This window comes from Callorhinchus milii, unplaced genomic scaffold (assembly GCF_018977255.1).
Source record: "Callorhinchus milii isolate IMCB2004 unplaced genomic scaffold, IMCB_Cmil_1.0 Scaffold17, whole genome shotgun sequence".
Classification (NCBI taxonomy): Eukaryota; Metazoa; Chordata; class Chondrichthyes; order Chimaeriformes; family Callorhinchidae; genus Callorhinchus; species Callorhinchus milii.
Genome location: NW_024704758.1, coordinates 14,138,911 through 14,162,051, shown reverse-complemented (window position 1 = coordinate 14,162,051; position 23,141 = coordinate 14,138,911). Strand labels below are relative to the sequence as shown.

General features: G+C 38.9%; 1 protein-coding gene and 1 long non-coding RNA gene across 6 annotated transcripts in view; one reads left to right on the top strand and one right to left on the bottom strand.

Moving 5' to 3' along the window:
* The window catches only part of LOC103175042 (coiled-coil domain-containing protein 73), a 35,559-nt gene extending 18,529 nt beyond the window's left edge, over positions 1–17,030 (bottom strand). For 2 of the 5 annotated variants that reach the window (XM_042341344.1, XM_042341348.1), the window contains exons 1-9: positions 16,913–17,030; positions 11,177–11,288; positions 10,339–10,498; positions 7,024–7,095; positions 6,493–6,564; positions 5,143–5,178; positions 4,574–4,648; positions 2,523–2,561; positions 1,717–1,852 (exon numbers count right to left, since the gene is read on the bottom strand). In XM_042341344.1, coding sequence (XP_042197278.1) covers positions 1,717–1,852; positions 2,523–2,561; positions 4,574–4,648; positions 5,143–5,178; positions 6,493–6,564; positions 7,024–7,095; positions 10,339–10,498; positions 11,177–11,178 — 592 coding nt within the window. In that variant the 5' untranslated portion in view covers positions 11,179–11,288; positions 16,913–17,030. The remainder of the gene's footprint in view (positions 1–1,716; positions 1,853–2,522; positions 2,562–4,573; positions 4,649–5,142; positions 5,179–6,492; positions 6,565–7,023; positions 7,096–10,338; positions 10,499–11,176; positions 11,289–16,912) is intronic. The other 3 variants (XM_042341345.1, XM_042341346.1, XM_042341347.1) reach the window with 3 other exon arrangements.
* A 337-nt stretch (positions 17,031–17,367) lies between these two features.
* On the top strand, positions 17,368–21,857 carry LOC103175040. The gene is made up of 3 exons (XR_487430.2): positions 17,368–17,534; positions 19,758–19,899; positions 21,040–21,857. It is a non-coding gene; the product is annotated as an uncharacterized LOC103175040 (long non-coding RNA).
* The last annotated feature ends 1,284 nt before the right edge of the window (positions 21,858–23,141 follow it).

Genomic DNA, 23,141 nt, shown 5'->3' with positions numbered 1-23,141 from the left:
TTCCGTAAACAGCCCATTTAAAATATTTATTGTATTTAAACAAACCATATTTCTTCTGCACCGGCAACATAAATAAACTCTAGCAATGTTCAGATACCAAGCTGGCTAATCACTGGAAATCAACCAATTCGTGTTTGAACGATCAAAGCATTAACATAGGATTTCCACTCTGCAGTTATATTGCAGTTGTTCTGAAGATAAACCTTGGAAAAATGTTCGAGGTCATGCTAGTAAGATGAACACATACAAAACACAGAACAGTGGTATCTACTTTCAGACATAATTTTGGAATTCAAAATCATAATACCCAAACCTCAAGTATAAACATCTAGCTCACTTAAGAGTGAATAGAGCAAGGCATTATCAGCCAACTAACTGAAATTGTTAAATCTACTATTTAAAGCAGAATAAGGAGCTCAGAACAGCTCAGGGTAACTCCTGAGCATGTGGTATATAATTAACCAGTGTTCTGAAATCATTAAATTAGGATAAAGGAGAAAAATACGTCATCCTTTGTATGGTCATTTTATCACCCATTTGTCACTGATTGCAGTATGTCACTACTTCAAGTAAAGTAACATTTATTGTTACAAATTCCCATTGTCCACACTCTATTAACACAAATGTAATAGAATTTAACTAAAACACCATTTAAAGCTATTGAAAGGATGACTCCCAGTTAAATAAGCAATAGTGTTCTTTCATGAATCTTTAGCATAAATATAAATCTGATTGGAATCTTAAAATAGTAGTGACTCATTGACAGCCATAGTAGTGTAATCAGAAGGTTTTCCACATTTTAGATAAATGCAATGTTGTTGTATAATGTAACTAGGGTTCCATTAAATGACAACATTTTCTTAGACTTAAAGGACAGCAAAGTAACAAATAGTACATTAATGGAAACTATATAAAGCTATTCTAAGAGTTCGCTTGTGCCAGTCAATTTATGTCTTCTAACTATCCATAGAAAAGAAATCAGGACCCAGTTCAAGAAGCTATTAAACGGATGTTTGAAACTGGAAAATATCCAGAGATATATTGAAAAGAGGGAGACTTGCTGGGGCTAATGTTCTCTTCCTATTCTAAACAAATATTATATTATTTTACTCATTTGTTTCATTATCATCCATACCTCTTAACATCTAAAAGAATCAAATGCATTTGGACCTCCGCAATGAACTTGAGACTGAGCAGAAGAAATTATATTTATAAATAGAGATAATGTTTGGCAAAAATATGATAATGTATTTATATGAATATTGGTTTGTCTAAATATCAGTAATCTTTTATGTGCTAGTCATCAGTAATCCAAAACATATAACAGAAACATAGTTCTGAAAGGAGCTATATCAAATGTAAAGATTATTATTATTGGGATAATGAACCCGATAAATATTCACAAGGAAAATGAGTTCTCATTTATATCCTGTTCTTTCAGTCCTTTTTAAAGTAAATCAGACTATTGGTTGGACTTTATTTGAAGCAGTATTAAAATGGAAATGGCCAGATTCTAATTCAGTAGGAGGAAGAGGGATACAGTGTTCGCGTGAGGCACAATGAAGATGAAAATAGTTTGCGCAGGCCGCAAGCCAAATGATAGAAGTGATTTTGACAGTACAGCTTAAAATGTATTTGGCCTCAAAAGCATTAACTAAGTTACAGTAACTATGCAACAAATGTAAACATGATCTGCCAGGTACAACATTTACTTACCATTCTGTTCCAGTTTCTCATGAGCTTGTTTAACAGAGGTATATTGGCGACTAATAGTTGCAAAACGTTTTTCAACTTCACTCAGTTGACTAAGGTGGTTACCCTTAGCTACAGTCTGCAGTTGGACCTTCTGTTCCTGCAAATCACAACAGGAAAAGCAGCTATCAGCCTGGGAGCACTTTCACCTTGGAGTCAGAAAATTGTGAGTTCAAGCACCTTGGTGTAGGCTGACATTCTTGTGCAGTGCTGAGGGTGCGCTGAGTTCCTAGAGGTGCCATCCTTCAGATGAAATGTTAATCTGAGGTTCTGTCTGAATGTTCAGGTGGACGTTAAAGATCTCATTGCACTATTCTAAAAAGAGAAGCGAGTCCTGGCCAAGTGTTCCCCCAAATAAAATTTGTCATTTAGTTCATTGCTGTTTGTGAGACACTGCTGTGTGCAAATTGGCTGCAGTGTGAGAGAAGGTAAGATGCGGTGAAGCAATAGTTAGGGTTGAAATTATACTGTGTTATGGATATCCCAAAGTAGTACAGTGATGTATTTTAATTGCATGGTTTAATTCTCAGCAACAGTGGAATAAACAGATTCACAACAGTTTTACCAGCAGTTATTATCTGGAATACATTAAACATATCTGACACTAAAGCAAATCCCTAAAGCAAATCTGCACTGTTTGAAATTCCAGTCACTGCCTTCATATGCTTTACAACTGATGGCAATCCTCGTTTCATTCTCTGCCTCCGACTCTTCAACCTCGCTATTGACTCACTATTAACAATGGAGTGGATACAAATACAGGCTCTTACCAGTTCACTTAATTTCTTTTCCAGGTTGTATTTGGATATCTATAGGGAAAGGGGGATTATACAGTATCAATCATTCCTTAGATTAAAAACAAGTCTGTAACAACAACCAATGATTACTTAAGTCTTCGCTCATAAAAATGTCTTCACAAACCATGTGCACAATATTACAATATCTGTATTACAATATCTGTGATTCTCATTTCAATTTTTTCTTTCTCTTAACAAAATTGCAAATAATGTGATGAACAAATTGGGTACAAAATACTTAATCTTCCATTTCTGTATGGCATAATCTTCCATTTCTACATGGTAAGTTTTTTCCAATGTGCTTAATGTATAATAGCATACACTGTACATAACGATGTACTTCAATGTACCTAAAGAAACAAACAACCTTTAGTATTGGGACTAAAGGTTATTTGAATTGATGTACCTTAAGATCGTAACTAACAAATTGTCATGTGAAACTATCTTAACTTTCTGCAAATACAATCAGAACTTCCAATTTACCCATAAACATTACAGTTTAAAAGGCTTTTTGAGGACTGATTCTCAACCAGATTATTTTCAAGGTGAATTTAGGCGAGAGATCTCAGCATTTAATATCCAAATCATTGTATATGGATAGAAAAGGTTGTAAAGTTTCTTGATGTTTTTAATAAAAGTCGATAGAAAAAGTGCAAGTTGTAACTATTTGATACAGATAATATTAACATTGGAAATAATCCAATATAAACTTTTACATTAAGTAGATTTACATCATGTGAAATTGTCAGCCATTTTTACTTACAGTTTTTAATAGAAGCAGATTAACTTTAAAGAATAAAATAACCAGTTATTCTAATTATTGTAGGTATATGAAAAACATTTCTACAAATACAGAATTTTCTAGGTAATTCGACAGCTGCTTCTCAAAAGAGCTGCATCTACAATTAAACCAGTGACTGGAACGTCTACAATAACTCTTAAGACTGGGTGCTGCTGACCTCATAAGTGCTGGCAAGTATCACACTGTGTTATCTATATGGGTCTCAATATCATTTAATGTAAAAAATTCCATTATCTCACTTAGAGAAGGCCAAGAGTTCTTTTTATTGCTCCACATTGTCTATGTGTCATGTGCAGTAGAGCATGTCAAACCCTATATATCACCTATGCTATGTCACAGATTGAACAAGGCAAACAAATCCTTACAGCCATAGCGCAAAAGGTCAGGCATGAGGAGGTATTTCTTTGGCTTTGAAAGCACACCCTACATTAACCAGATGATTAAAACAAGCACCAGGTGACACAAGTAAGCAACTATTCTGTTCATACAGGAATTGTAATTAGATCAGTATACGGCAAACAAAAATGGAATAATGCAGCTGTAAATATGAACCCATCCACGCTAAACCAAATCTGTTCACAACAGCAATAAATCATTGTTACTTCTGCAGCAAAGGATGGAAGTTATAGATTTATGACTTACAATAGACTCCTTTAATGACAATTGTACAATTTATCACATCGTTTTGTACCCAGATAACTTTCTAATATTTACATAATCATGGAATACTATTTATTAGTGCCAAAAACTTTCTGCTTAAATGCATATCAAAGATTTAAATTGATAAGTCAAAAAGTGTAGAAACAATCAATTAACTGCTAACAAATATCAGTGCATATCAAATTTCATTTTAATTCAAAAGAACGTCCTGATTTAGCTATTAATCCAGTTTGAAAAAATGACTGAATGAAGCGCTTTCTCTGTAGCAAATGTATTTGTCTTATTTGAATAAGCACTCTCATTAAATCTGAGATCTTACAACTGAAAATATTTATAGTTTAAAGATGGCTCTGTGATCTCTGTCTAATACTTTTGAAGAACAGTGTATTCAAAAGGGCTGATTTCCATGGTGTTCTTTGTCCTGCAGTTTTAGGACTGTCAATGGACACCAACAGTGATTGGTTGTATTTCTTAGTTGTCGGAACATTTTTTTTAATTTCAGCACTTCCCTGTCAGATAACTGCTTTACTTTTAAAAAGACAAATAGCAATAAATTGGTTACCTGCAGTACTTTTAATTCTTCTTTAAGTCCATTGATTTCTCGTTCTTTTGTCTCTGTACTAAGATGGAATTTCCTCTGTGAAGCACGGCATATTTAATTAGGTTGTGCATGGACATCTAGATACAGACCAGCACTCATCTAAGTCCACAATTAGGACCCCCGCATGATTTAAAATAATCTATTATAAATGCAAATTTGGATTCAAACTTATGTCTTCAAATATTCTCTGCAGTTTTTCTTTAAACATTGAAACTTTCTCTTCTAAAGTATGGTAGATCGTTTTAAGAATGCTAGATTTGAACAGAACTGAAGGCTTTTAATAAGCAGAGATGAGAAATTAATCGTGCCATTAACAACTGAGTCCCTCAGTGATTTTTCTTTATAACCCCTATGGGATCGATATTCTGTTAAAAAATTGCAGAAAATTAACAGCATTTATCAAATGCATTGGTCTGAATTGAAGGTTCTAAAAGTAGTAGAAACAAAACAAAATGTACATTTCCAAATTTCATAGTAATCTAGAATTCCTCAAACTACGGTGTTTATAACACACTCTTAACATTCAATACCTTCTCTTCTTCCACTGCAGCTATTTGGGTCTGAAACTATAAGAAAATGAATGTGAATAAGAACAAAATTCATTAAAATAAGCCCACATTCTAACCATGTTCTAGCTGAAAGTAATTTTACTGCTTTCATATCACACTTACTACTGAATAGCTGTAACTGTAATTGTTCAAATATAAGGATTTCATCAGTAAAAATCTATCACTTTTGGAGGGAAAAATACATGGCAGGTACTGTGTAATGATACTGATGTATGATCAATCTCACACTTTCATGGGATTTCATAAATCACATACACACAAACTTTTAGAAGAATTTCCAAACAACAAAATACTGTAAAAAAAATGAAAAGGTACAACAGGTTGATCAGTATGTTCAGAGGTAGTGAGTTGAAGCCTCACATCATCTGGGCTGACACTCCAGTGTAGGCCAAGAGTGCGCTACAATGTTGGATATGTCGTCCTTCAGATGAAATGTTGAACCAAAGTTTTATCTGTCTGTTCAGGTAGATGTTAAATATCCCAAGCCACTATTCAAAAAGAGAAGGGAGTTTCTTCCCCAGTCTTGGCCACTAATCCACCAGATGAAGTTGGTTAATCATTTTATGGCTTTTTGTGTGACATTGCTGTGCACAAACTGACTGCAACATTTGCCTACAAAACAGACAGTGAAGCGCTTTGAGATGTTCTCCTGACATGAAAGGTGGTATATCAAATGCAAGGATTATTATTATTATTATTATCATTATTATCTAAAAGAAAGAGATGTAGCTTCTAATGACGGATCACATCCAAAGAGTTATCTTTCTCCTTCAAGATGTTCATTGGCCTGCTGGTTTTTTAAAACAATTTCAGCCATTTGCATGTTTTAATTTTATCTCTACACAAAGTCCAGCTTTATTACCTTAAGCATGATACAAATGGCTGTTGAAATAAATATATATATGTATATGCAGTAAATATAATCCCATAGGCTGATTGAAATATCTGTGAATTTATCGGGATGGTGATGCTTTTGCATCCTTTTGTTATGTTTACTGCAGCAATCATTCATTATCTTCATATGGCTTTATATTTATGAGCAGTTAAGAACTACTCCATCGTACACAATCAATGGAGGGCTTGCTGATGTCCTCTAACAGCAGCGTCTAATGGCAAAAGGTTACAGTACAGCCTCATATATCAATAATACAAGTAATTAAACTCCTTTATTCTAGACCCTGTTTACTATGAATAGTATGAAAAGGTTAGGCTGTACAATTTTTGCGCTATTACAACTCTACTGTCAGCTATTTCAAACAGTTTATTACCAATCATTTCTGGCTTAAGAATTGTTTATTAAAAAAAACTTACCTGCTTCTTCAGAGCAGCCAATGCCTCTTCGTGCTGACTAGATAGCACACTACAATGACGCTGTAATGATTCCTGATTTCCAAATAAAGATCAGTGTATTAAACTGTATTACTGTAAAATACAGGCAAACCACTGAAAAAAAACAGCCTCAATTCAATTATTTAATCCTGATGTTTCAGGCTGAACTGAATAGCATAATAGCATAAACTTAATATTTAAACTTAATAGTCTATGCTTAACAATTTTCAAGTGTTGGACTTTCAGCAAGAAAATTTGTATTCAAATCCTAAATTAAAGATTTGTATTCAAAACTTAATTGAGGATTTCCCAGAGGGAAAAATCATTAATCATCTGGGGAAGGCAGGATATATGTCCAGAGAGACATCTGGTATTCCATTACCTAGAGCAATTCTAAACAATTTGACTCAATATTGTTAATATGGATGAACCTATGTAGAACTTTGCCTCAGGAGTTTGAGTGAGAGTTTGAGTAAGTTTTTAAGTGGCTTGTAAGTTGTTAAAAATAAAAACCTTTTGCCACTCCAGTTCTTGCTTTTCCACCACGAAATTTTTGATCTGCTCTTCATATCGGCTTTCTGTAGCCTAAAATAGAAAGCAGATTAAAAATTCTTAAATCTTTACAATCATTTACGAATTCTAAATTATCATTATAAAAGCAGTGATTTGCTCTGCTAGATAAAAAATGTTCTAGTAAAATAATTCAGCAAATTGAACACACTAGTACAATATCTCATGATAGGCAGTCTTTTGCTATTGCAATAGTAAAGAATCATAAAGTTTGAAATACTCCATTGCTCTAAAATATATATTCTTTACAGAAACTCACATAACAGAACAATAATTATTCCTCCTCCATTCCCCCAAGGTCCGAAATAAAGCAAATTACTCCATGCACCTTCCAATTTAGAGGTAGGAGTACAATTGCATACAGTTTTATTTATACAATATCATTAGAGATGCTGCTACCATAAAAGTGAAAATTATACACAAGATAAAGCACTTAAGTATTTGAAATAACAAAATAAAAAGGATTGTGCATCAGAAAAAGGTCATGTAACCTTGCTGAAGATTTATACTTGGAACTCAGCAACTTTTTTTTCATGTTTTTATAGAAACATGTGGCCAAATGGATAAAGCAATAAAATTCAGTCCACTAGTATATGTACGTGACATATTATCTACCAAATAAATGTGGCTAATTTCTGCGAAAATATGAAGTAGCCAAGGTTAATAGATAAACAAATTGGTTTTAACTTCAGTGAATAAGTGAACTATTCTAAGAGATGGTTTATTATTAAACAGTGTCAATCTTGACAGAGGAAAATGGATCTTCATTCATAAGAGTATGAAAATACCTTTAAATGTTAGCAGCACAGAAACATAATCTTATTGAAAGTTGATATGCAAAAAAAATCAACAAACATTTAACATTTTTCTTCATTTTTATTGGTTGCTTCAGGGATTATTTTCAATGTCTTGTGATACCGCATGACCATTTATGATCTACAAATAACTATGCAACATATTGGTTGCATCTGTAAAATAAAAAGAGCACTGACAAATTTTATGCAACTCTTGGAGCTTAAAGAGGCGAAATAGATGCAACCTGTGTGATTCCTTTAGATTCTACTTTCAATCCCTTTGAATTGGTAATGTGGGTGATATTCAGGCATTTGTTGGATTCAGTACAGTCTGGGATTCAGAACCGTTCATAACCAAACCATTGAACTGAAGCAACACTGCATACTCCATACAGTTTATCCTCTATAACATCAAAGAGATGCGGCTGGGCTGTCAGCCCTGCACAAGGTCAGGACTAAAGCAATAATTACATTAGCTGTTGTTGCTTAAGGCAGACATCCACAATTATGCCAGAATAACAGAACTGCTTCAACTGTATCTCGTTATTTTTATCAGTCAAAATGTTAATAAAGTGATGAAGCATTACAGGCTTCTCCTCCTGTGAAGCTCTCCAAGACAGTGTTATCTGTAGCTCTCTGCTGCTAGCAGTGTTTCAATTGCAAAGTCAAATCGGCACTTGCTGAACCTGGCTTGTTAGGCTTTCAGAATCCGTGATACATCTGTTAACACCCACTATAGCTTCTTCAAATCTTCCTGTGCTCCCAGCAGCAATCATAGAGTTGAAACCTGCTGTTGGCTTCAACCTTGCTACTTATTATAGAAAATCCCCGTTATATCCATCTTAAAAGTCAATGGTTAAATCCACCTTGTGCCTTTTTGCTTCAGCGCTAAATGTTACTCTTTCACAAGGAACAAGCATGAATATTAGCAATACAATGCACAAAAAATGTGAATCAAAATTCAGTGTCAGCAGCTACACAGAAATAATTTGATCCGCTTCACCACTGAGCTATTAATGACTATCAATAATGATCCCAATAAGCATTCTTGGACAACCCACAACCATTGGTAGATATGGTATTCAATGGTTTGTTTACTATGCTGTTTGAACTCACTAAACATCAAGTTCATTTTTGTTTGCTGCTTTCTGATCAGTGGCCTTTTACTGGAATGATTTCTGTTTCCTGACCCTGAAAAGATTTAGGGACAGAATGCAGCTGGCTTCCATCCAAAAAGCAAAAAAACTGCTGCGAGGTGCTTTTGCCATCTTCGACAAACCTTAATCTACCTCCTACGAAATAGCAGCCTTCCCTTTCGCATGGTTCTATGCCAAATAGTTTTCATACTTCAGAGCCTTCTGTTTTGATACGCTGACTGGGATATCACAGAATGCCCCAATGAAAAAAGGTGAAACTAAGGGTAAAGTTAAGATGATTTCTTGGCAACACAACAACAGTAGCAAAAATTTTATCTTTTTTAAAAAAAAATCAAATTGATAACAGCATCCTTTAAGATGCTTTTCCTGTGTTTTAAGAAGTGGAAGACTTCCCAGTGGTTGAAGCATTCATACTCACAAATTCCTATAAAACTGGTTTAATTTACATTGGCCTTGATCTAGTTCAAGATATTATCACTGATCTTTGACTCAAAATGAACTATTTCTACTCTGTACTCTGTAAGGTCAACAGTAAAATGTTCTTGCATTGAGAACTATAAAAGTTCCACAGAGCAGTCTCACTATATTGTACAATACACAAACGTGAAGCCAATTGAGAGTAAAGGTCAGTACTTTAGTAAGTTTTTGAAAGTTATTGTTCAAAGAACCTTTTAAGTTCTTTACAGAGTAAACATGAAATTATTTGCAGCAGTGCAGTGGTCATTTGTGAAAATGGTCACTGTTGCAGGTTGGCTATGTTTTTTATACTAGCAACTGGTGAATATTTCCACCATCTTGTTGATTTTACAAGTCTTAAAATTGATTTCTCATTCAAAACAACTTATTCACAAGAGGTGGCCTTTGGACTGAAAAGGATGAATGAACAAGGCTTAACTAGTTTCAGCAGTTGAACTCTGATCCAAGATCCACTTCCTGTGCTAGTGAGAGAGAGGAACTGCTATCTGAGCTCTGAGAAATAACATGGAAAAAGCCTGGGTAAAGTGATGAACAACAATAAATAAGTTTGGGGTAAGTGTACCTACTAGTCTGTAGCCAAAGTGAAGCATAAATGTAATCAAATTATAATCAGTAAACTAGCCACAAACGATAGAAAACGTTAAAGGTCTTTGTACCGGACCAAATCAGAAAGGAAGAGCAAGGACAAGGAACTCTAAATTATCAATAATCCGGGGGGGAAAACTTTACAAATTGCTAATCTAGTATATTGTAGGAGGATTATGTGATCTTATATACATTATTGTTTGTTGGAAATCAATTCAGAAAACACTAAAATCTGCTGCACTTACACGACGTATTCGAAGCTCTTCCACTACCTCAAACAGACAGGTTTTAAACTCCAGCTGTTGAACAGTTGTAAGTCCATCGGCAGCCTGGTTCGGAAGGTCATAATTGATACATACTCTTGTCTCTGAGAGGTCATCACCTATCTTTTTGCCGTCCATCCACCTAAAAAGAAGCTTAGCGGCAGTAGTTTTCACAACAATTCAAAGTGTTTTGTCATTTTCTTTTGCAATTATCCATTTTAAATCCAAACCACTCTTCAGTAATGAAGAATTCCCATCAACCCAGAGGAATTTAAGGAATCTCATTGAGGCTGAATTAATTTGGGTCAATCTTCTGGTTATAGGAAGAAGTCCCCATTTATGTAGGCCCTGCATAAGACCAGTTACCAATAGTAAAATCTGATTTTATTAGTAATAAAGATTATCTATCAATCAAATTTTAAAAGCATTAAACCGTATGCAATAATTCCGGTGCTGCCTACGGTATGCAGAAAATGCGGCACTGTTCAAGAAGAAGCAGGCTCAAGTACTAAATGGTATCATAATAAACAGTCAACAAGGCTATTAGTCTATGAAATGGGCACATAATCTATAGCACATTAGGAAATACCTGTAATAGGGCCCTAAGGAAAAGAAGAGACTTACTACACATAGGCAGAAATCTCTCATACTGGATGAACCTACCCATGCACTAAAATGTAGGTTCAGAGGAAATAGTGTCACATGCACTGAAATACAAAATCCTGTAAAGTATTTTGAAATGTCATAACAACATAAGATACTATATCAAATGCAAGAATTATTATTTATCTGAATCAAATCAAAGTAAAAATGTACATACATTAATATGGCATCAATCTACATCACCTCTTCTAGTTAGACTTGTTGGCTGTTCTCTTGTAATTCATCATGCATCGCTTATGGAAAAAATCTATAATGCTATCAGTAGAATCCTATAAAGAGACGGGAGAGGGAGGAAAAAAAAACAACTTGCCATTGTATAGCACCTTTTATATACAATGACTACATCAATTGGAAAAGGTTATTCCTTAATGACGAGTCCCAGTAACAATGCTTACAGTAAATATTAAATATTGCTAAATTATATTGAACCTAAATTACTTTTGAAGAAGTTTTTAGTTTACATTAGCGTTGAGTATTTCCACAAGAGGAATAACACAACTTTAAAAACTGTCATCAGCTTTATAATTAAAGAAATACTGTCTAATGCTCATATTTTCATGAGCTATTTCTCCACAGCTCTGAATGCCTAACAAAAGCCTAATCTTGAACCAATATTTATTTAAAAATTACATCTTAAATACCCTGAGGTGGGATGCAAGGTGGCCTACAAGTCTGATGGGGTCAAGGTAATAACACAGAATGGACAAATTACACTGTCATTCTAGTTAAATTATTTAAGTTATTTAATTTGACCTGTAGATACTCTCTTGTCTTCTCATCATAGATGTTGCCATGCCTGACTTTTAAGTGGGAGGTCTTCACTGGAGATGATCCTTTAATGGAAGCGAACCTTTCTCCATTTAACCCATAATGTTATCAATCATGTACAGCGATAAATGAGCCTGTAAGAATTTGCCAGTATCACAAATGACACTGTGACCTGAGGGCAACATCTTTATTTGCTTCTCCACTGGCTCAGTTCAGTGGATATTAACCAATTTTATAATCCATGAAAGGAAAAATTAAAAGGACATCATCCATAAAGCAGAATTATTTCTAGCAGCAACAAAGTGATTTCTGTATTATCTTTATGAATTATATGGCATTATAGTAGCAATGCAATGAAAGCAGAGATGATAATAATCAAGTGCCTTGGGCAAACACTAATACGCATTTAATCACATTGCAAAAAGCCATTTGTCACTGAGGTTGAATGCAAGGTAAAAGGCATGCAGGCATGTGTTATACTCCAAATTCTGCAGTATCTATTGTGACATTTACCTTCCCTTCACACTACAATTGTCATAATTTAAGACGAAAAATTATTACATTTATGAACTATTATTAATAAAACTTTTATATTTATAGACTGTTTACTATAAAATATTCTATTTTATGAGTTGACTTCACAACCTTTCTGGATATTTTTAAACTGATTATTTAAAAAATTGATATGGATAGAGCATCCGTTGCAATGATTTACAAACTTTTATTCATGTACAAGCATGTAACAAACAAATTGAGGTACGAGGGGAATACAGTGATCTTTTAATTGAGTGAAACTCCAGTAATACTCCAGTAATAATTAAATGTTCTTTTACAGAGGATCTATTACAGATTCTTCAAATCTATCCAGGAATGAATCAGGTGATAAAGGTTTCTTAGTAATAACAATATCAGTTAGTATTTCTATTGGTGGAACAAAATATCTTATCTACCATTTTGATCCTTCGATTAATTTAGATTTCTTTTGTTCAATATTCTGAATTGACTCGGAAACTTCTGATTAATTTGTTAACGTACAAAATAATACAGCCCATTCAATGTTGGAAACCATGGAATAGCAACAGCGAAACACGTGTTCCGATCACTGAGAATTAATGGAGAGGTGCCATGTGGGAGTCTCTTCTCCTTCGAGTGAAGAAGGCCTTTCAAGCCATTTGATCTCATTCTTACCATTTCCTATTACAGCAACTAACTGTTTGTTAAATTAGTCCGAGGTCCTGGCCTCAACCACCCTCCCTGCTAAGCCGATTAGTTAATGCTTTTTGGTAGCTATCTTGAAATTGCCCTACACACCCTTATGACCCTCTACCCTTTCCGCTGCCCTGATGCAACAGAAAGCATTGCTCCAGGTTCACCCTCTCAATTCTATTTAGCGGACAAAAAAGAGATACACGTTTCTATGTCAACATGCACCAACTGAATGGCACTTTCAGCGACTTGCGAGTAACCTGCCTGCTCATTCCCTCCCTCAATTCAAGATTTTTTTGTGACTTGGGAGAGCCCCAATTAGGTAAAATATAACTAAAACCCTTTGCATTTGATTTAACTACTGCGAGAAATTAATTTTGTTATTTTAAAAATGTACCAAATCAAAATCTACTTTTGTTACGATAAGTTATGCTGTGGAATGTTGCACATGCAATCTTGTTGGCAGATGTGTGACAAGGTCAAACTGGTGACATGCAAGATTCCCAAAAGTAAGAATGATATCAAATTCCCAGTTGTGCCATGCTAAAATAACCGGTTCTCAACAAGTCAGGCGGTAATGCAGCATCATATAATGATATTATAATACATAATAAGTTCAGCCCTGTGCTGCAGAAGGATGTAGTGTATTTGTGGGCTCTGTTATGGCTATGGTGTTTTTATCAAAGTAGGTTTATGGCCACAGGGTTTGTAGCGTTTCAGATCAATAAGCAATTAGCTTTTCTTGGTTTTTCGTATACGGCAATAATCAGTTATTATTTCTAAATAATCTTCTCTTTAGTCCTGCAAAATGATACATAAACATTTCAGGAAAGTATATTTTGTATTTGATACCATTTACTTAATACTCCAAAAGAACTGAACCTTTAGGAACCTTTCTTTATAAAGGCCATTTAAACCCCAAAATTCCACCTACTCTTGGAACATGCTAACAGTAAGCCTTCAGGATCTGTGAAAGTGGCTACTTGACAACAAGGCTAAGAAAATAACGTAAAGAGGAAAGGAAGAACCTACATTTAAAGGTCATGTAAGACATGCTTTATTGCTAACAATGTGGTTGCATGCCTGTAGGACAAAGCGTTAAAACGTTAGTCCAGATACACATAACCTTTAGACAACAATGCCCCAAGCAACACATCAGCCGCACTTCACATTATAGAGAAAGTACTATCGTTTTCCCCCAAAATAAATTCAATGGATAGCTACTTGAATAACGCAGCAAAATAATTCTTGTGAAAATAGTCTTGAGAGATAACGGTTTGGAATCTTATAATAAAATGTGTAAGTGAAGTCCTACCATACCATTAAAATCGAATATAAAAAAAATTGGGAGTAAAGGTCTAACACCCTTATAATAGCAAAAAATGTTATAACTGAGAAGCTTTGGACCTTAGCTGGTCCCCAGAGGAAATGCTAAATGTTGGTCAAATCTTCCCCACTGTCAACAAAAGGAAAACCTAGAGGGAGAAGATGAATTAGGCAGCTCTTATACACCTCCTGAAAACCAGATACAAAGATCTGTGAGAAGGTAATTAACAGTTGTAGGTTTACAGCAATATAAAATAAGTTGGATAACTATTTTGATAATACCCACAATACTGCAAATAAATACAACAATGCTATGCGCACTGAATAACAGCTTTGAGAATGGTTCTATATCAGATGCAAGGATTATCGTTATTTGTCATTAGTTCACAATAATCAAGCCTTCAATGTATTTAATCAATTAAAAACAAAGTGTGTTATCCGTTTTCTGGGTTTCTGTTGTAGCACTTCACTGAGAAACGTGTAAGTCCACATTAGCTCCCATCATAAATTTTCAAATTCAAGTCTTGCAATACTGTTGCAGGGATAGAAACAACTGCTGAGAAAGAAGTGATGTCAACAAGGCTGTCAACAAGGCTCGTGACTATGCTTAGGGCAGCTAAAGAATGTAACAACAGGCTGTTGTATTGTAATGCACTGGATTCTTCAGCGAAGATAAAATAGTCTCAGTGAAGCACAAGTGGAAACCAGCAGTCAAGCAAACTGGCAGCATCCTTAGAAAGCCTATTCATAGCTTAGTTATTATCATTTATTACAAAAGATTTTAAAGGTTTTAATGATCGCAAATTCTAAACATTTAACATACGGCACCAAGCTTTTATACTGAATTATACTGTTGCAGTACCATACATCAGTTACTTAACCGTGTTGTGAAAAGTTGTTATACATTCCTTTGTCTCTCTCCACTGCCACTGAGTGGCATGAACAGCTACAACTACTGTATATTGCATTTAATTCTAATGCTTATTATAGCACCACCAAGTAGCAATAGTCAGGTACTACAACATACCATATGACCTGTACCATATGACTTACTTTCTTGTATAAAGTATTGTATTTGGTGGTAAAGAATCACCCAGAAATATCTGTTTACACAATAGTTACGCTAAGTGTTATAGAGTTTACTCTTCTCCCTCCTGGCCTCACCATTTCACAATGTGAAATAGAAAATCGGTATTCTGAGTTATTCATTGATAAGAGTAAAGCGTAAGAGCTGTACAATTGATAGTGGTTGATGGTCCCTGGAATAGGACGGTACAAGGTCCCAGGGTGGGGGGTAGACTCCTTGAGGGTTAGGGTGAAGCGGTGGGTCCCGCGTATGGGTGGGGAGAGAATACAGGGGGTTCCGCAGTCTCTCCGCCTCAACCCCTCCCTTGCCACCTTCAAGAACCATCTCAAGACCCTCTCTCAAGACCCTCCTCTTCGACCGTGCTTTCGATCTCCCTGCTTCCCCTTCACCCTCCACGACCCCCAGCTCGGGTCCGAAACTCTGTCTGTCCATCGCCCTGGGACGTCCTCCCGACGTGAAAGGCGCTATACAAAATGTCATTTTGTTGTTGTTGTTTGTTCCCGGGGGATGGCAGCATTACTGGGGTGGGGGTTTCGGAACCCAGAGGTTGAGGCAGGGTCTTCAAGTTGGCGGTGGGGTCCTGAGGGTTGAAATCACTAGCGGGTGAGGATGGGGTCCTGGTCTTTGTTGGGGGGTGGGGGCAGGGTTTCCAAGGTCCAGGGTATCCAAGGAGTCAGACCTTCCTCTTTGACCGTGCCTTCGGTCATCTCCCCACCCCCCACGCCCTCCACCCCTCCCGACTCCAAACCCCAGCTCAGGTGCAGATGTTTCTGGATGAATCCTCACCACCAAACGACGGTACTTTACACAAGAAAACAAGCCATGGGGTACTACAGGTCATCCTCCTGACATCCCAAGGCCGTGGACGCCTCTCACGCGAAGCGGGGCCGTGCAAATACAAACACAAGTTCCCGAAAGGAAACGACGACTTGGGGAGTTTGCGCTGCGACCGCCGGAGAGGCTGAAAATTATTCGTATTGTATGTTATTAATACAGATTCGGGTTCCCTTCAATCCACGGCCGTCCGCGTGTGTGCGGGTGTGTGCGTGCGTGCATGTGTGTGCATGCGTGTGCGTGCGTGCATGTGTGTGCATGCGTGTGCGTGCGTGCATGTGTGTGCATGCGTGTGCGTGCGTGTGTGTGTGCGTGAGTGTGTGTGTGCATGTGCGTGCGTGCGTGTGTGCATGTGTGTGCGTGCGTGTGTGTGCATGTGTGTGCGTGCGTGTGCGTGTGTGTGTGCGTGTGCGTGCGTGTGCGTGGACGCTGAAAATACACAGTCGCTACACTTCACGGAGCGTCCGGCGAAGCGCTTGGAGACGTCTCGGGGGGGGAGAAAAAAAACGCGATCAGGCGCTGTCTCAAATGCAAGGGGTATATTCTTATTAATCATTATTATTAATAATAATGAATAATAATAATAAAGACGTCAATGCAATTTGTTGTCGTCGTCGTCGTCGAGTCAGGTTGTCCGGGTTACGGGCTGTGGAGCAAAGATGGCCGCCTCACCTCACCTCACCCGTGGCGTCGACTAACGGCTCCCTCTCTGCCCTCCTCCTCCTCCTCGTGCCTCGGCTCCCGCGCGCCTTCCGCCCGCCCTCAGCCGCGGGCCGGTCCTCCGCGATCCCGGCATGCCCGGCGGCCGGCGCCGCGGCCCGAACAGGGCGCGGGGGGGTGGGGCTAGCGGCGCGGGGGGGCGGAGCTAGCGGCGCGGGGGGTGGGGCTAGCGGCGCGGGGGGTGGGGCTAGCGGTGCGGAGGGCGGGGCTAGCGGCGCGGGGGGTGGGGCTAGCGGTGCGGAGGGCGGGGCTAACGGCGCGGGGGGCGGGGCTAGCGGCGCGGAGGATGCCGGGACCAGGAAACCGCCCATCCCAACCGTTCGAGACTCGAAGCCTCGACCAGGGAACGGCACGGTGGGGGGGGGGTGGGGGCGAGGAGAGAGAGAGGCAGAGAGAGGGCCTTGCCGGTAGGGGGAGCTGGAGCTGGAGCCTTGTGTGGTGTGGTGTGGTGTTACGCTCGGGACATCCGAGGCCGAGGAGGCGCCGCTCCGCCAGGGCCGCGGCGGGAGCGGGAGGCAGTCGGTGAGAGGCGTCCGTTACAATGTCCCGATCCAGTCTTAAAAGGAATTATGATGTGAGGCTTTTTTTTTAGATGGTGATGGTGGTGGTGGTGGTGGTGGTGGTGATGATGATGGTGGTGGTGGTGGTGGTGGTGGTGGTGGTGGTGGTGGTGGTGGTGGTGGTGGTGTGGTGGTGGTGATGGTGGTGGTGGTGGTGATGGTGGTGGTGGTGGTGATGATGATGATGATGGTGGTGGTGGTGGTGGTGGTGGTGATGATGATGGTGGTGGTGGTGGTGATGATGATGATGATGATGGTGGTGGTGGTGGTGGTGATGATGGTGGTGGTGGTGATTGTGGTGGTGATGATGGTGATGATGATGATGATGATGATGATGGTGGTGGTGGTGGTGGTGGTGGTGGTGGTGGTGATGATGATGATGGTGGTGGTGGTGATGATGATGATGGTGGTGGTGGTGGTGGTGGTGGTGGTGGTGGTGGTGGTGGTGATGGTGGTGATGGTGGTGGAGGTGGTGGTGTATATGGAGTATATTGCTTCACGCAATATACCCGTAAAGTGTAGTGACTGGTTATTTCGCGGGAGAAACGCAGGCGGCCGATTGCGCCCCCAGCGGTGAGTGAGTGTCCCGCGAGCATTTCGAGGATTGAAGTGACCAAATTATTATTGTATTATTTGTTTGGCTTTGATGGGATTATTACCCACTCCCCCCCCACCCCCCACCCTCCTAACCCCCCCCCACCCCCTCTCAACCCGCCCCCCCCCCCCCCCCCCGCCGTCCAATCGACTAACAACCGCTGAGAGAACAACAACGACGACGACAGCAACTTGGATTTATATAGCGCCCTCCACGCCGGACGGACGAACGAAAGCCCAGGGAAAGAAAGCGGCGATAATAATAATAATAATAATAATAATAATAATCCTGGGATTTGATTTAGCGGCTCAGCCAACAGTGGGAATTTCAGCCCAAGTGCATCGTCCGCTTTGCAGCTTTATTTTTATTGCCCTGCGCGGTGGTTTACGAAGGATGCCGGGTCGCTGACGTAAACCGATCAGTGCAAATAAAACGCCACATTCCTCAGAATCATTTATTCTGTCTACTTTTTAAGTTTATTTTATTTACTGTTTCTATTGATTCGTATTTAGAAAGCAAAAACTAAAAGAGTGAGCAAAGCACACGCACTCCGGAATTCCGAAACACTGCCTTCCAATCGTTTTAACGCGATTGTTCGGATCACTCTCATTTAAATGCTGAGATCGCAGTCTACAATGCTGCATTCTTACGACGCCCGTCGTCGCCTCCGTGAAACATGCTGCGCAGTCTGGGCGCTCCTTCGCTATTTTAAGACCGAACGTGCCCACGGCAAGTGGTTAGAAATTACTTTTGAATCGTTTCCTTTACCGAAAACGATTGATGCGAACATTGTCGAATCTCCCTGTTGACTGTCGATGATGATATTGTCACCCAACTCGCGGCCAGTTACCATGGACAAAGGTTAGCTAATGGGTGTCCCTGACCAGTGTCAGCCAGGAGATGATGTCTATCAAGCGCTCTGGGACGCTTCCCTGCGTGAGGGGCGCTACATAAATGCTAGCTGTTGTTATATCTGGGGCGTGAGTTTGAAATGTAGAGTCTTTTAGAGTCCAAATGAAAATAGCCTTTAAATAAATAAAAAGAATACAAAAAAAATTAAGCTTGGAAGTAACAAAAGCTTGTATTTTTTAACAGAAATACATTGCACCGAGATGTATATTGTTTTCTGTTTGTTGTTCATTTTAATTGAACCATATTCACTTACTTCAGTGCTGGCTGCGACTGATTTAAACTTGTGTTATTTCTTATTGTTCTGGGAGAAAAAATGATTGAATACCACACAATTTAAGCTCAAGAGCTGTCCGTGCCATTTACTGTATATTTGACCAACAAAATACACAACCACACTCTACAGTAAGCCCTGTGAAGCACTTTGAGACATCCTCCTTTCAGATGTAAAAGGTGCTGTATCAAATACAAGGATTATTATTAATATTTGCAAGGAATTAGGGAAAATCAAGTTATCTTTTTCCTTTAAAATCTGTGTTTTATATGGGTCCCATAGAAATACGACCAACGTGTATTTGGCTCAGTTTATTCAGGGGATTTTTGTCTCTCGGCTATTAACATTCTCTCTCTATTAATATGTATATAGTCTTGTTTAGTCACCTGATATTAGACAGAAGGTTTTGGATATGCCCTACTACGAATGAGATATAATTGCTTTCCTTTATACGTTCAGCATAGGAAGAAGTTAGCAATTGCTCGCCATCAGTCACAGACGTCAGGACGCAAAGATTTCTTGGATTTCCAAAGAGCCGATAAGCAGCTGCAGTTTATTTCTGCAGATTTATGAACAACGGTGCTGTGACGGAAATTGACAGGTGTGTTAACCTTTTTGTGGGTATTTCCCCTGTCGTGAAAAGACAATTCGATTTATTTTCCAAAACTGCTTAATGGGGCAATGGTTTTGGCGGCCGACACAAGTCAAATGTCTCTCTGAGTTACACAAGGCATTTACGGCAGCAACATCAGTCGGGTGAAATAGAAATTGTTTGATTTTAATTGTACAAAATAATTTGAAAATCACTCCGCTCCACCGGGCACACACACACATCTCTGTGAATCTACCACAATCTGTGTCTGCTCCATTGTAGTCCATTGCCAACTGCCAGTCTTTGTTTTATGTCTCCTTGCGGTAAATGTCATTTAATTTCTTGCATGGGCAGTGGAGAGAACAGAAACATTATGATTGTCTTGCCACTTGAAGGAAACGTGTTTCACTCCCCTCGTACCACGTACAACATACACCGTACACGCCTTGCTTGGTTTTATTTACTTGCAACGTAAACTCTCACTGTAGAAATTTCTGGTAGCCAAGTGTCATATTATTATTTGGCCGACTTGCAATGATTGCATAAATTGTCGCTATTCCCCTCCAGTGGGGCTGTCGTGGCCAGTGTCCCCAAAACAAAAGGTTCAAGTATTCCAAACAAATGTGTCCCAAGCCATCCACCAATTCCACAGTGTACATACCTGACATCGGCCACTCCGCTATAAGTGGGATTGACCTTGGTGGGACCTTTCAGTGATGTGAAATGTTGAAGCTTTGGAGTGCAATGCACTGCATTCCCGAAAAGGTCTGTTCAAAGTTCTGGAACACTCATATCCTTGATGTAATGTGCAGTGCTTGCAGCTTCGTATGACAGGAGTTTTGAGTCGAAAGCCTCTCAGCCGCTACCTCCACACTCCCACTGTTACTTCCAAAGGTCCCTTGCTTCTAGCAAATAATCAGGAAATAACATTATTGGATACGATACATAGGTAGTTCGGGACATATGTGCATGCGACCGCTAGGAAGATGGAGGGCCAGCTAGACGGACCTTGGGCTTTTTTTCATCAAGCATTTCTTATGTCCTTGTGCTTCTGGGGGTGGTGGGGGGGCTTAAAAGGTCTGGAAATGACTCTCCTAGTGTCAAGCAGAATGATTTACTTTTTTACTTCTGAATTTCTTTTAAATGCAGACGGAACAATAAATGAAACCCAAGGAAATAACAGACAGTTCAGGCAGCGTTTCTTTGAAGATCCCAGAGGAGCAGATTATCTCAGGGGAGGAAAGCGCCATCTGTACAGAAGAGAAATGGGGTCATTGGCTGGGCTTCTGGAGTAGCTGGTGGTTGTGCTGGTGGGCTGGGTTCCTGATATCTTCTGTTCCTGTTACATTAATTTGCAGCCTTTTGAGTCAAAAGATCTTCTGTCTATTCGCAACTGGACTCAGAAAACTCTTCTGCTGCCACATAACCTTCAGTTATTGCTTTTCGACCTATAAACATTTAATAAGTCACAGAGATCAAGAGGAAAAGTGCACTGAAGAAGACCTTTCAATAGTTGTCTCACAGTCCAGGAACCTGACGCCAGGCATTGTGCTAGGTGTAATCATTGGCATTTTCCAGACCGTAAACTGTATCCTGCAACACGGTGTAATTGTCAGAGCTGTGTTTGGAATAATATTTGGGTTTATTCTGATGGTCATTAATGCTCGAATCTGTAGAAATCTGGTCTAAGAGACACTTTGTATTCATGTCTGCCTGTTTTGCAGCTCCAGATGCAGATAGAATGGGATATTATTTATATTTAATGAAGGTTTAAAATTAAGGGGAGTTTAATGAATTACTCCCAGCTGAAAAGCAATGACTCATGACACCCTCAAAGATATGTTAACACATATTTAATCACAGCAAACATTGTTGAGCTGTTGTGCTTTCTCTAGCTGCTGTTGGCAGATAAGCCTCTTGAGTCATGCCTTGAAGGAGGCAAGGGAGGGAGCAAGGCGAAGGGACAGGGATGGAGTTCCAAAAGGTTAGGGTAGAGAGGCTGAAAGCCTTTTCTGCTTTTTAAAAAAAAGTGTGAAACAAGTTACCCCATTGGCATCTTCCAGTGTTAGCTGCCGTACAGTTGAGTTCTATTACATATAAAACCCAGTTGATTACCATTATGGGCAAGAGACAATTATGTTAACATCCGACAAATTCTGAGTGGATGCACGTTTTCCAGTTTAAGATCGATTTTTTTTCTCACCCTTCTCTGAAGCTGAAGCACCCTTGAGATATTCGTCCTTCACAATGTTAATCTTCGACTGGCAATTAATGAGTTGGCGCAGGACTGCTTCAACAAGGGGCATTGCCATGGCAACTGTTAGATGTACCGTATTACTCAGCCACACGGAAAGGGACACAGCGAAGCTCATTAAGACCAGTATTAGCGTGAATAATATCGCAGCCGAAACATAGGTGCCTTGGCAATTCTAGGAATGTGTGAAGCTGTTTCAGGTCACGTACACGGACAGGTTCAACCCAAACTCACCCTAAACACAACTAAAAAGACACATCAGTTATGTCCTTGACAGCATTATAGTTGATCTAATACAATTAAATATATTTGAAGATACAGGTGCAATTTCAATTCTTTCTTGCAGACTTATAGCTGATGCTGCTAATTGGCAGGGAGATACAATTCAATTAGTCTCAGTGTTTCAGTCAGTGTGAAAGCAGAATATATTCTTTGGCTGAGATAATTTTTTATATATTTAGAGAGAGAGATTGAGAAACCTCATGGAACATGACAAGAAGTACAGTATTACAGAACCAGCCCAGTAAAAATGAATATAAAATTGATTCATATCAAGTTTAGTTTGGGAAAAAATACTAAATTAAACTTTATATTATATGTTTGGTGACATAAGTAAGTGTTTCAGTCCTATTTTATGGGGGAAAAGCCACAGCTTTTAGTACAAACACATTGTCCTATACTATGACAAATATCAGATGAGCTCCCACATGTTTTTCCAGCCTGGATTAGTTTCTAGCACCATCCTAAGAGCTGTTGTACATGTTCTCTACACTTCTCCCAAAATAGCAATGTATTCCAATGCCACCTAGTGGAAACATCTAAAGCAATCAGGATTGCCCACCACATAGCAAGAAATGTCTTGGTGATCTAGATTTACATCCAAAATAGACTGCTGATAAAACACTTATCAATTCCACACTATCTTTATTACACAATGATACATCTGTGTCTATATATAATTGTATGTACTGAGCAGAGGTATCAAAGAGTTTATCAG